The sequence below is a fragment of the Sorex araneus genome, chromosome 1, assembly GCF_027595985.1.
Source record: "Sorex araneus isolate mSorAra2 chromosome 1, mSorAra2.pri, whole genome shotgun sequence".
Lineage (NCBI taxonomy): Eukaryota > Metazoa > Chordata > Mammalia > Eulipotyphla > Soricidae > Sorex > Sorex araneus.
The window spans coordinates 159,908,835-159,921,991 of NC_073302.1; the positions used below are offsets into that span (position 1 = coordinate 159,908,835).

The 13,157-nt window shown below is 36.2% G+C and overlaps 1 protein-coding gene across 5 annotated transcripts in view; it reads left to right on the forward strand.

Moving 5' to 3' along the window:
* XRCC4 (X-ray repair cross complementing 4) overlaps positions 1 to 13,157 on the forward strand; it is a 249,188-nt gene that overhangs the window by 85,406 nt on the left and 150,625 nt on the right. For all 5 annotated transcript variants that reach the window (XM_055140893.1, XM_055140879.1, XM_055140901.1 and 2 more), the window contains exon 4: positions 10,328 to 10,494. In XM_055140893.1, the coding sequence (XP_054996868.1) occupies positions 10,328 to 10,494 (167 nt within the window). The remainder of the gene's footprint in view (positions 1 to 10,327; positions 10,495 to 13,157) is intronic.

The window sequence follows — 13,157 nt, forward strand, 5'->3', positions numbered from 1 at the left end:
TAGTAAATACAATGAATAGGGACTTGGATGATTAATAGCCGGCAGGATGCTTGCCTTGCCTGCAGCCAACCTGGGTTCCATTCCCAGTTGTTTCCCTGCCAACAGTGATACCTGAGCACAGAACCAGGATTAAGCCCTAAGCACTATGTGTGTGGCCCCTAAACCAAAACAAATAAATAAATAAACATGATGAATAATTTTTTTTAGATTCTAAAAAACTTTTAAATCGGGTTTTTTATTTATAGTAAACACTTTTAAATGAAAATATGATAGGAAAATTTGTGAATCACAATTTAAAATGACAGTTATTGGTATTTTAAAAAGTCTTTAAGCTGTGGTAAAACGCTGTCATCCCGTTGTTCATCAATTTGCTCGAGCGGGCACCAGTAATGTCTCCATTGTGAGACTTGTTGTTACTGTTTTTGGCATATCCAATATGCCACAGGTAACTTGCAAGGAGGCTCTGCCGTGCAGGCAGGATGCTCTCAGTAGCTTGCCAGGCTCTCTGAGAGGGACAGAGGAATCGAACCTGGGTCAGCCGCATGCAAGACCCTATCCGCTGTGCTATCACTCCAGTCCAAGCTATGGTATACTCAGTGAAATTTAAATCTGTCATTTAAAGAGCTGAAATTGTATCATTTAGAAGAAAATGGACGGAACTTGAGTATTTAAAGATTTTACTTTATTATTTTTTGAGGGGAGGGCCACACCCAGCAATGCTCAAGGGTTACTCCTGGATCTGCACTCTGGAAGTGCTTGGGGGACCGATGGGATAACGAGGATCACACCTGTGTCAGCACCTTACCTGCTATACTATCCCTCCAGCCCCAGGATTTTAAAGTTTTTATTTAAACTATTAGTTTCCCCAAATATAATATCAGTATAGTTTCTAATATCAGTACAGCCAGGATTAAGCCCTGAACACTGCCTTGTGTGGCCCCCAAACCAAAATAATTAAATAAATAAATATGTTGAACAAACCAATTGTGTTGTTTTATCAAATAATAATTCAGTGATAAAAAATAAATAATAATTCAGTGATTTGTGGGAAAGGTTGGTATTAAATTTTTAATATTTTTAAATGGTAAAGGACCAAAATTTTATAATTAAAAAAAATGCAAGACTCCAGTTTTAATTTTCCTAAAGAATGTAATGAGAGATTTTTGCAGTTGTTTTTGAACAAGGTAAATGGTTCAAATGATAAAAAATAAATGATCTATGATATTTCTTCCTATACCCTATTATGTCATACATAGGATCCCATCATAAGATAATTTTTTTTTAAATTTTTGGTTACATACTTGTTTACTCAATTTTATTGATCGTTTCAAAGAACTTTTTTTAATTTTATTTTTTCTCTTTGGTTTTTCTCTAATGTTTGTTTTCTTTTTTAAAAATTTTATATGTTCCTTCCCTCTTTCTTTCCTTCTCTTAATGACAGAGCAGTGACCAAGAGAAACAGACATCCTCACTGTTGTGCTCACAGATTCAGTTGCCTCACCAGGGGCTGCCAAGCAGATTGTGGCAGATTTGTTGCAGTACTCTTCATGATTTGTGCTCCTCTCATTGTAGTGCTTTCCCACATATTCCCTGGGGTTTGCACCCGTTGATTTGCTCCTGCACATTCAGATTGACTTTTGGCTCTTAGTTGCTGGTTCTTTTTGTGATTTTGCTTGGAACTTCCTTTATGTATTAGTAGGAGCCTTTATTACTATGCATTTCCCTCTTAATATTGCTTATATGGTATCTCCTAGGATCTGGTAGCATGTATCTTTATTTTTGCTGGTTGTAAGTTACTTTTCTTTTCTATTTTTTTTTAATTAGTGAATCCCCATGAGGTACAGTTACAGACTTACAAACTTTGCTGCTTGTGTTTCAGTCATACAATGCTCCAGGACCCATCCCTTCACCAGTGCCCATTCTCCACTCCAGATGATCCCAGTATCCCTCCCACCGCCCCACCCCATCTCCCATCCCACCCTGCCTCTGTGGCAGGGCATTCCCTTTTGTTCTCTCTCTCCTTTTGGGTGTTGTGGTTTGCAATAGAGTTTTTGAGTGGCCATCATGTTTGATCTATAGTCTACTTTCAGTGTGCATCTCCCATCCCAAGAGGGTCCTCCTACCACACTTTACCTGGTGTTCCCTTCTCTACCTGAGCTTCCATTTCCTCCAGCATGTGAGGCCAGCTTCCAAGCCGTAGAACAAACCTCCTGGTACTTATCTCTATTATAGTTACTTTTGTTTATTTACAAACTTCATTGACTCAATCTAGGAGCATGTAATTAGAAGACTGTTGTTGAGTCTCTGTATGTTTGAGATCTTTCAAAGATCTAAATGTGTGACTTAAATCTAACTTTATAATATTGATGCTGGAAAAGATAATTCATACATTAGTTTTTTTCATTTTTTCTTCAAATTATACTAATCACAAAATTGCTATATCTATTTGCTTAAAGCATATCTAAATTTTTCTTCAGTAATCACTCTCCCAATTAATTTCTTTACTTGTCTACAAGAATTTTATTGCCTTTATAATGATAAACATTTCTCATTATTATAACACTTCAGAAAAATATTCAAATCTTTTTGACTATGTGTCTAGAACTGTAAATGATAGCAACTATGGAAAAGATATAAGATATAATCTCTCATCTTAAAGACCTAGAAAGGGGGCATTATTTTAAATCTTAGACTTAAGAATTGACAGACATGCGAAAAAAAGCCTCCACAAGGAAATCTTTTTTGAAATGGAGATTTTTGATACAAATGAGATTTTTTAAATGATGTTTGTTTTAGTCACTAAAATGGCATAGCATAATATGATTATGAATATTTTGAAAGTTAAGTATTGCCAACTTTTCTTACGTAGAAAAATAGAAGTCTTAAAGTGTTAAACATTTACATACTGTTACGTGGCTGGGAAAGTCTGACTTCTTGGGAACTGACTATAGAAAGAAACTTAGGTTTGCCTGTGTCTATAATAAAAGAGACATCCTTTCAAGGTGCCCCTAATTTGCGTTTTTTTTTTTTAATCTCATGTACCATTTAGCCATGCTTTTGTACTATAGCTTATTCTTAAATGACAAAATTAGTAAAGAAGGAGCAGCTGTGCTTAATAGAATCACATATCAAAATGCCACAGTAAAATATTTAAACATCAACACAGTCATACAATATGGGTTTTGTTTGAATTTGCTGGTTGTAGAAGTGGTATGAATGGCAGTAAATGGATGTGCCTGATCTAAAATTAGAATAGAAAAGTATTTTATATTCTTTTCTTCATTAGACCTGCTATTGGGCCCTTAATGAAGTGCTGTTTTGATGGGAACATGATGACCCCTTAAAAATATCTTATGGTATGAACAAGCTGGAACTTCAGTAGTGAAAACGGAAGGGGTGCTTACTGCCTTGGCCCTGAACCATATGTGTACAAACACAATGGTTCTTAGATTCTAGAATTTTTCTAAAATGTAATCTAAATATTTTATGTAAAACTGTCTTTCTGGAATTGAGGTTCTACGCTCTTGTGGTTGACTTCATTGTTTAGAAATTACAGATGTTCACACCTGTTAAAGATCTCCAAACTCATGAATTTTGTTAGAAAGCAGAAACTTAACAATTGGAAAGAACTGTTAAGAAGAAATATTTAAATTTATTTCATACTGAAAATCTGAGAAAATATTTAAGTATTCTCCCTTGTAATTTTGAATAAATAAATTTGAATGATATTTTTAAAAAGAACTTTAATCATAACAAGAATTGAATAACAGATTCACAAATATGTGACTGAGAATTATTTCCTTCTTTTCTCAAAAATGATAGAAGTGGAGGGGCCTGGACTTCTTTTTTTCCTCACTGAATGTGTATTTAACTGATTAGTCAGAATCAAAGTGTGGCACCAATTTCTTATTTGCCATTGTAAAACTTTCCAGCAACGAAAAACTTTCCTTCCTAGAAATTCTTACTTTGTCAATGCTGCCTGAAATTGTGATACTCAGAGAATGCAAAATCACTTTGCAGCATATATTTAACTGACAATGTTATAAAAAAAAAACAAACTTTACTCCTTTACTCCTTTGTAAGAAGGAGTAAAAAAATATATACATGGGACTTCATTTTTACATGTGAATCTGTTACAATGAGGGAAGTGTCAAAAGGTAAATGATCAAATTGGCTTTTAATTAATGTATTTTTAATTTCAGTACATACCTTTTCATACTTATAAAATTTATTAAAATATATGCTTCTTGAATGAACATTCACTTGATTATGTGGAAAAACTGCATACGTGTCTAAACATTTGATCCTAAACTCAAAATTAAAAAATTAATTTGGTTTGAAAATGATCTAAATTTGTTTCAACTCAATAAATGAAAATAATTTAGAACTTTCCAAGTGCCCTTTTTGATAGTTATTGTACAAATCAATTCATTTAGGTCATATTATGAGATAAATAAAATTGGGTGTACTTATTGAAGTAAAGGATAATTTTTCTTAATTTTTTTGTTAAGAAATAGAGATGAAACAAAACAAATTAAGAAATAATCAGATATTGTAACGAACGGACCAACTAGGATTTCAAAACTCTTCTCTCAAGTGCATGTGAATTTATATGTGATCAAAATAGTAATATTCAATGTTCATAGTGTGCTTATAACTGAAAAATATGCATAAGAGGATAAAAATATGTTTACCTTTACATTTTAATTAATATATTTTACCCTTCCTCTCTCCCACCCTTCCTTCCCTTTCTTTTATTTCTGTCCTGCCTTCTCTTTCTTCCCTGTCTTTTCATTTTTTTGTGAAACCCAGCAGTGCTTTGGAACTACACCAGGGTCTGTGCTGAGGGGTCACTTCCTGCAGTGTTCAGGGAGTGATGATGTGCTGGGGTCTGAACATGGGCCTCCCACACACAAGCCTATACTCAATGTCTTGAGCTGTCTCTCTGTCCCCGTACCTTTGCTTTCTCAATGAGTATAATTTAGTGTTTTCAATCTCATAATCATCATTTTTAAATATTGCCTTTTTTCTGCATTTATCTAATATTACGTAAGAACTATACCAGTGTTTTTCAGACTGTGAACTAAACTTTTGCCCTACACCGGCTAAGGGGGAAATATCCTTCCTTGGTTTTTCTTCCCTCCGGGAGGACTCAGTGCGGTTTCCGCCATATTATAGAACTTTTAGAGAGATATGAACTTGGTGGTGTGGGAAAAAAAAAATGTGTGTTTTAAACTTGAAACAGCGGGATGCTCGGACAGTCTCGGGCTGGGGCCGGTGCCGGCTCGAGCTCTGCCGAGACTGAACCCGGGTGGCCATGCCTTTGCACAGCTGCCTAGCTGCTATATGACCAGGATCCAGAGCCAGCTATACGACTTGGGGTCCCAGTGAGTGCTTGCAGCCATGTGCCCAGACTGTGAACTAAGCTTTTGCTCCATGATGCTCCAGGAAGGGAAATGATGCTATTTCCAACTTAAGTCTCCCTGGACTTAATTACTAAAATACAGAAATCCTAAACCACGTGGCCGCTACTGCAGCCATGCGACTTTATCTCCTCATTCTTATCAGTGGAAAACTAATTATCAAATGTTTCCTTGTCAATAGGGCTGTATTCTTGGGGGATAAACTCCAACAAGAATAGTGAGTTCTATCTTGAAACTCCAACAACAATAATGATTTTTGTGTTGAAATAAGGAATGTAATCAAGGTAAAGAGAAAAGGAAGTGAAATTTGTCAGTCTGTGTGGGGGGGTAGGGGCTGGGGGGTGGTAGGTATACTGTTTTTGTTTTGTTTTGTTTTATCTTTTTTTGGTGGTGGAATATGGTCACTGGTGAAGGGACGGGTGTTTGAGCATTGTATGACAGAGACATAAGCCTGAGAACTTTGTAACTTTCCACATGGTGATTCAATAATTAAAAAAAAAAAAAAGGAAAGAAATATACCAGTGTTTTCTATGTAAAATTTAAAGGAAATTATTGGGCAGGATACTCTAGATAAGTTTACACTGTTGGGCTAAATATCAAATAATCCTAAATAATAGAACTTAATGATAATTTTTATGAAGTGCCATTCAGATTGTATTATATTTCTATTTAGTTTACATTTAATCTTCTTTGTAAATTTACTAATAGGTATTTATTTGTGATTTATCAATGGCTGTTAAATTTTCCCAATCTATACTTTTTATAGAAACACTCTTTTAAAAATAAAGTATTTTAGCTATGTTTCTTTTAGGTAAATGGCATCAAAGAAATCATTGGGCCGGAGCAATAGCACAGCGGTATTTGCCTTGCACGCGGCCGACCTGGGTTTGATCCCCGGCATCCCATATAGTCCCCCGAACACCACCAGGAGTAATTCCTGAGTACACAGCCAGGAGTAACCCTGAAGCATCACTGGGTGTGACCCAAAAAGGAAAAAAAAAATCATTAACATTGGAAGGAAAAACAAACAAAAACTTCTAAAACTCTGTTTACTCTGTTTACATGGGGTGACAAATCACCCCATGCATTAGAAACTTTCATTATTTTTTAACCTAATTATGAATATAATTCTACTTTTTACTTGTAGTTTGAATGACTTTTTATGTTAGGAAATTACCATTCATCATAGAAAATAGGTTCTTGACTTTACCCATCAGTGTTTTAGATAACTATTCTGAGCTTTTGTTTACTAGTCTATAAAATGCATAGTGTAATAGTTTTGATTTGGTGGTGAACTTATTAACTTTTATTTGTACTGTGCTTCAACAGTCAAACTTGATGCATAATTAATAAATATTGTATGGGAAGTAGTATCAATTAGTTACATAATTATTTTTATAATGTTATGATTTATAACACTAATAATAATTATTACTAATATTTGTATTTCAATATTACCAATATTTGTATTTCAATATTATCATATCAAATGGAGTATATATTTGTACCTGTTCTGTCACAATCACAATCACAATATCCCATTAATCACCGATTTCTTGGGCGGGCTCAGTAACATCTCATTTCGTCCTTTCCCTGAGATCTTAGAAGTCTATCTCGACTTGGGCCTCCTAAAGATGTTGCACTGGGGGCTCTTCAGGGTCAGGGGAATGAGATCCAGCTTGTTACTGGATTTTGCATATGAATACATCATGGGGAGCTTGCAAGGCTGTCCATGGGGGCAGGAAACTCTCAGAAGATTGCCAGTTTTTCCTAGAGGGAAAAGTAGGCTGAGCGCTTCTGAGAGTTTGCTTTTAAGTCTCTGGATGTTGACCGTTGATGGGATTACACATACCTGGGTTCCTCTGCCGGTACCTTCATGCATGAGGCCTGTCCGAACATGTAGAGAGGAGCCTCCAACATGGCTGCAGCTAGGTTTCGGTGGTCTTCTGCCGCCGGGAGCTCTGCTTGGGGTGTGGAGGGAAGCTGGAGCCCCTCCCCTCCGAGAGGCCCCAGGGAAGACAGCCAGGCGTGCGGGCAAGAGACTCTCTGTACCTATTCTGTATTATCAGAATTTTATAACTGTAAAACAATATTGAACTCTATTATTTTAAAGTATACTTGGACAAGAATTAAGGCATTTAATATCTGATGCAAAAGTACTCAAGCTTGACACTTAAGTTGTTTTTATCATTCATAATATGCACTATATTCCTTTTTATTTTTTTATTTTTTTATTTTTTTTTTTTATTTTTTTTTTTTTTTTTATACCAAAAACCATTTATTTGTTGACAATTCCGCCCCTGAGCTGGGATTAGTGGGGGTGGTTCTTCTGTTGCTCTTACTGGTGTTCGCTCATGTGAATGCGATCTTTTGACAGTCCGAGAAGGCCGACCTTACCTCTCTGGTGTTCAGCCAAGGCTATCTGCTGGCACGTCTTGCTTCTCTCTCAGGTCTGCTAAACACAGTGGACATTCTGGCTTTCTATTATGGTGTGGCAGTGTTCCTAAAGAACCAATCCAAGGGCAGACTGCTTAGCTGGTCTTTCTTCTTTTCTACATTTACTGATGTTCCGTTGGCCAAATCACGATTTGTCACTGATCTGAGTCGATGTGGAAGGTTCATGCCTCGTAGGGACCCTCATAACTTTCCAGAGATGGCATGATCTCTAGAACATGGCTTTCTCATGGCTTTTCAGCTCCAACAGTCTGTGTTCATGGCGGGAGGGGGATTAAGATTTCCTTTTTTTACTATCAACTTTAGAAACATCCTCTGGGAAGACAAGCAGACAATAGATTTCTTGCGCTAAGCAAGGTGATAAAATGGGAATGACATAGATATTTTATTTTTTTTTTTTTTTTTTTTTTTTACTTGTTATTTTGTAAAAATTTATTTAGGCACTGTGAATATTATAGTACACTTTTTAGTACTAATTATACTACTGTTGATAATAAAAGTTTCAGACATACAATATTTCAATATCACACCACACCCATAACCACTATTACATTATGAACTTCTTTTTTTTTTTTTTTTTTTTTTTTTTTTTTTTAATTTTAAATTTATTTATTTTTAATTAGAGAATCACCGTGAGGGTACAGTTACAGATTTATACACTTTTGTGCTTATACTTCCCTCATACAAAGTTTGGGAACCCATCCCTTCACCAGTGCCCATTCTCCACCACCTGTAAACCCAGTGTCCCTCCCACCCTCCCCAATCCCATCTCCCCCCCACCCCACCCTGCCACTGTGGCAAGGCATTCCCTTCTGTTTTCTCTCTCTAATTAGCTGTTGTGGTTTGCAATAAAGGTGTTGAGTGTCGGAAATCAATCAACATAATCCAGCATATCAACAAAAGTAAAGATAAAAACCATATGATCATATCAATAGATGCAGAGAAAGCATTTGACAAGATCCAACATCCTTTCATGATGAAAACCCTCGCCAAAATGGGGTTTGGAGGAACTTTCCTCAAGATAGTCGAAGCCATCTATCACAAGCCTACGGCAAGCATTATCCTCAACGGGGAAAAACTAAGGGCCTTTCCTCTGAGATCGGGCACAAGACAAGGATGCCCACTCTCACCACTCCTCTTCAATATAGTACTGGAAGTACTTGCGATAGCTATTAGACAAGAAAAAGAGATTAAGGGCATCCAGATAGGAAGGGAAGAAATCAAACTCTCACTATTTGCAGACGACATGATACTATATCTAGAGAAGCCTAAAACCTCTACTAAGAAACTCTTAGAAACAATAGACTTATACAGTAAAGTTGCAGGCTACAAAATCAATACCCAAAAATCCATGGCCTTCATATATGCAAACAATGAGGCAGAGGAAAGGGACATGAAAAAAGCAATCCCATTCACAATCGTGCCCCAGAAAATCAGGTACCTCGGAATCAGCTTAACCAAGGAAGTAAAAGACCTTTACAAAGAAAACTACATAACGCTACTCCATGAAATTAAAGAGGACATGAGGAAATGGAAACATATACCCTGCTCGTGGATAGGGAGAATCAATGTTGTCAAAATGGCAATACTCCCTAAAGCGTTATACAGATTCAATGCGATCCCTATAAATATATCCTTTTTATTTTTTTAAAGAAATTATTTTTATAGAGGAATAAGTACTGTGTGTCGCCCCCTTCTTTATCAGTTCCTTAAAATCCTTTTAGCTATTACCAGCGGGGTTTTGTTTTGTTTTGTTTTGTTTTGTTTTTGAGGGGGAGTAAACATGGCTGTTCTTAGGGCTTACTCCTGGCTCTATGCTCTTTGGTAGGCTTGGAGCATCATCTAGGATGCTGAGGATTGAACCTGGTGCAACTGCATGCAAAGCAAGCACCTTACCTGCTGTATTATCTCTCTGACCCCAAAAGTTTTCTTTTCTTTTTTTCCTTCTTGTTTTTTCTTTTTGGGTCACACTTTACTTATGGCTCTGCAGTCAGGAATTACTCCTGAGATGCATGGGGGACCATATGCGATGCTGGAGATCTATCCCAGGCCAGCTCCATGCAAGGCAAATGCCCTACCCATTATTCTATTACTCCAACCTAAATCAGAAACTAGAGTTAAAATTGTCACGTTATTTCTATGAACAGAATGATTTAAATTAAGTAGTAATAAATAGATGTAGGTAATATGTTTCTTTGACATTGGTGTTTTTTTTTCTGCAAGGTAAGACTGACTACTAATAAAAATCATTCTTAATCTATATGTTGTTTTATACAACTGAATTTGCAGAAAATTATCCATTGTTTTGTACTCTGTGTTCACTTTTGGTAAATATATTATTTTGATTCTTACATTTTTGACCCTTCAGAGAAATGTATGTATATTTAAAATTGAGCTTGCTAGGTCTTATTACTGCCTTAAAAATCAATCATGATTTTCTTTATTCGTAGTTCAGACTTGGTTCCTTTGACGTAGAAAAAGTTGCAAGCCCAGCTGATGTCATTAGAGGACTTATTTGTGATTGCCTGGACACCATCGCAGAAAATCAAGCCAAAAATGAGCACCTGCAGAAAGAAAATGAAAGGCTTCTGAGAGATTGGAATGACGTTCAAAGTCGGTGGGTACATAATGAGCTTGTATTATAAGAAACCTGCATCTTTAATATTGTAGCATTAAGTTAATAATTTGTAGACTTTATACTAGCATATATTTAGAATAACGTCTTTCATTATACTTTATATTATGTAATTAAATAAGGTTATTGGTTACTTGTACATTGACACTTTTAGGTTATTAGTATTTAGATTTCACCAGCTAACTTACACACTATTGGAATCATTTGAACTACTATTTTTAGTCCATTCATGTTAATTAAAATTTGAGCTGTTGATGCTTATAAGGATCAATTTAAATCATATTGTAAAGTGAATACAGAAAGAAGATACAAAATATTAATTAACCCAATTGGTTACAACTTCAAACTTTTATATGAATAACTACAAATGATGTGTGTTTTGGTAACTTATAAACATTTTCCTTCCTAATTGAAAATTTATACTGGCATTTTCAAAAGATGAGGTAATCTTGGCAGTTGGATATGACATTTGGAAAACTTTGACTTCCTTGATTTGACTCTTATTTTTATTTATAATTTTATTAATTGTTGCTTGTTTGCTTTTTGCCCACACCCAGCAATGCTCAGGAATCACTCCTTGCATTATTTAGGGAACCATATGGAGTACTGGGAATCAAACTCTTGTTGGCCACATGCCAGGCAAGCGCCATACCACTGTGCTACCACTCTGGAACTCCTCTTTTTTAAATGATGAGAAGGAAAGTCACTTATTTCTCAATTTTAAATTTCTCAACTTTATCACAATCTAAGATGACCCAGGATATAGCCTGTATTTGTCTTTTATGATAAAGATGTGTCAAGGAAATAAGATGGTGTGAACAATTCTGTCTCCACAGAGAAAAGAATAATATGTACGTTTGCATATTTATCATATGAAACAGTTATGTGGAATGTATGTTATAACTAGTTATTAATATCATTTCTCATAATTTTTTTACCATTCAGACCAATAGCCCTGTAGTATAAGATTTATTGTATTTAGAATAGTTTTTTTAAAAATAGTCATTGAGATTATTTTTATGAATACTAGTCACAAAAAAGAGGAAAAAATCAGAGCTTCAATAACACCAATGCATGTATGCAAAAATGAGGTCAGGGGGAAAGAAATCACATAGCTATCAAGTTCATCATCATCATCATCATCATCATCATCATCATCATCATCATCATCATCATCATCCTGTTGATCATCGAATTTCTCAAGCTGTCTCAGTAACGTCTCCATTCATCCTAGCCCTGAGATTTTAGAAGCCTCTCCTTACTCATCCTTCCCAATGATGCCACATTGGAAGCACTTTCAGGGTCAGGGGAATGAGACCCAGCATTGTTACTGGTTTTAACATATGAATACACCATGGGGAGTTTTGGAGGCTCTCCCATGTGGGCAGGAAACTCTCAGTAGCCTGCTGGTTCTCCCAGAGGGAGAAGTAGGCTATATCACTTCTGGGAGCTTGGTTTTATAGTCTCTGGATGTTGGCCGTTGGTGGGGTTACACAGCGCTGGGGGCAGTCCCTGGGTGTGACCGCCTAGCTACTGGAAATAGGAAATCTGGGCTGAAGAGGCCCAGTCCCGATTTGAGCAGGCTTGGAGGTCTCAGCCCTGGGTCCCACACACCTGGGTTCCTCTGCCAGTACCTTCATGCATGAGGCTTGTCATAACATGTGGAGAGGGGCCTTGAGCATGTCTGTGGCTAAGGCTTTGGCCGAGGGAGGTCTGCTCAGTTCAGTGAGGGAAGCTGGAGCCCATCCCTTCTGAGGGGCCCCAGGGAAGACAGCCAGGCGAGTGGGCCAGAGACTCTGTGTTGCTCTCTTCCAGGAGCTTGCTTTTAAGTCTCTGAATGTTGGCTATTGGTGGGATTACATGGTGCCAGGGGCAGTTCCTGGGTGTTACTGCCTAGCTACTGGAAAATGGCATTCCTTCTCAGCTATCAAGTTATTTATATTATTATAAAACATAAAATTAAGTTCCTTGCACATATTTATTGCACCTTAGTCATTATATTATGAAGAATAGTTTTCTTTATAAGCTTAGAATATATGTTACTTCTAATTACAGGTAAGTAGATTATATCAAAAGTGTCAAGATTGGGAAATCGTATAGAATAATGGATGATTATTTTCTTTCACTTCAACTTCTGCTTTATTTATGATATAATAAATCATTATAATATATCTGTGCTAGAAAGTATGTTTTGAGATACATCTGTAGTTTTGGCATGCTTTCTATATCATGTATGTTTTAAATCAGTTTATAGAAGTTATACTGTAGTCATGATAAGCTATTATATTTATAACTCATAAACACTTGGGATGATAGGAAATTTGATCCACAAATTGCCCACAAAAATGCAGACTGAGTACTTGGTACTTGAACAAATTGCTTTAAAAGTGTGCCAGAGGTTGAAAGAGGTATTATCTCATCAATATTCAACACTACTGTCAAAGAAAAAAAATGCAGAATTGAATAAAGATAAGACATTGGAGAAAACGCACACTGTACTGTGTAAAACTGAGGAGTACATTGAATATGTTGCCACAGATGCTGTGGCGACTGTCTAGAAAGTACCTTTTTGTTAATGTGGTAAAAGATTTCCTATTATATGAAAAACACAGACATGTATCTTATCCCTTGCTTTATTTTTTTAA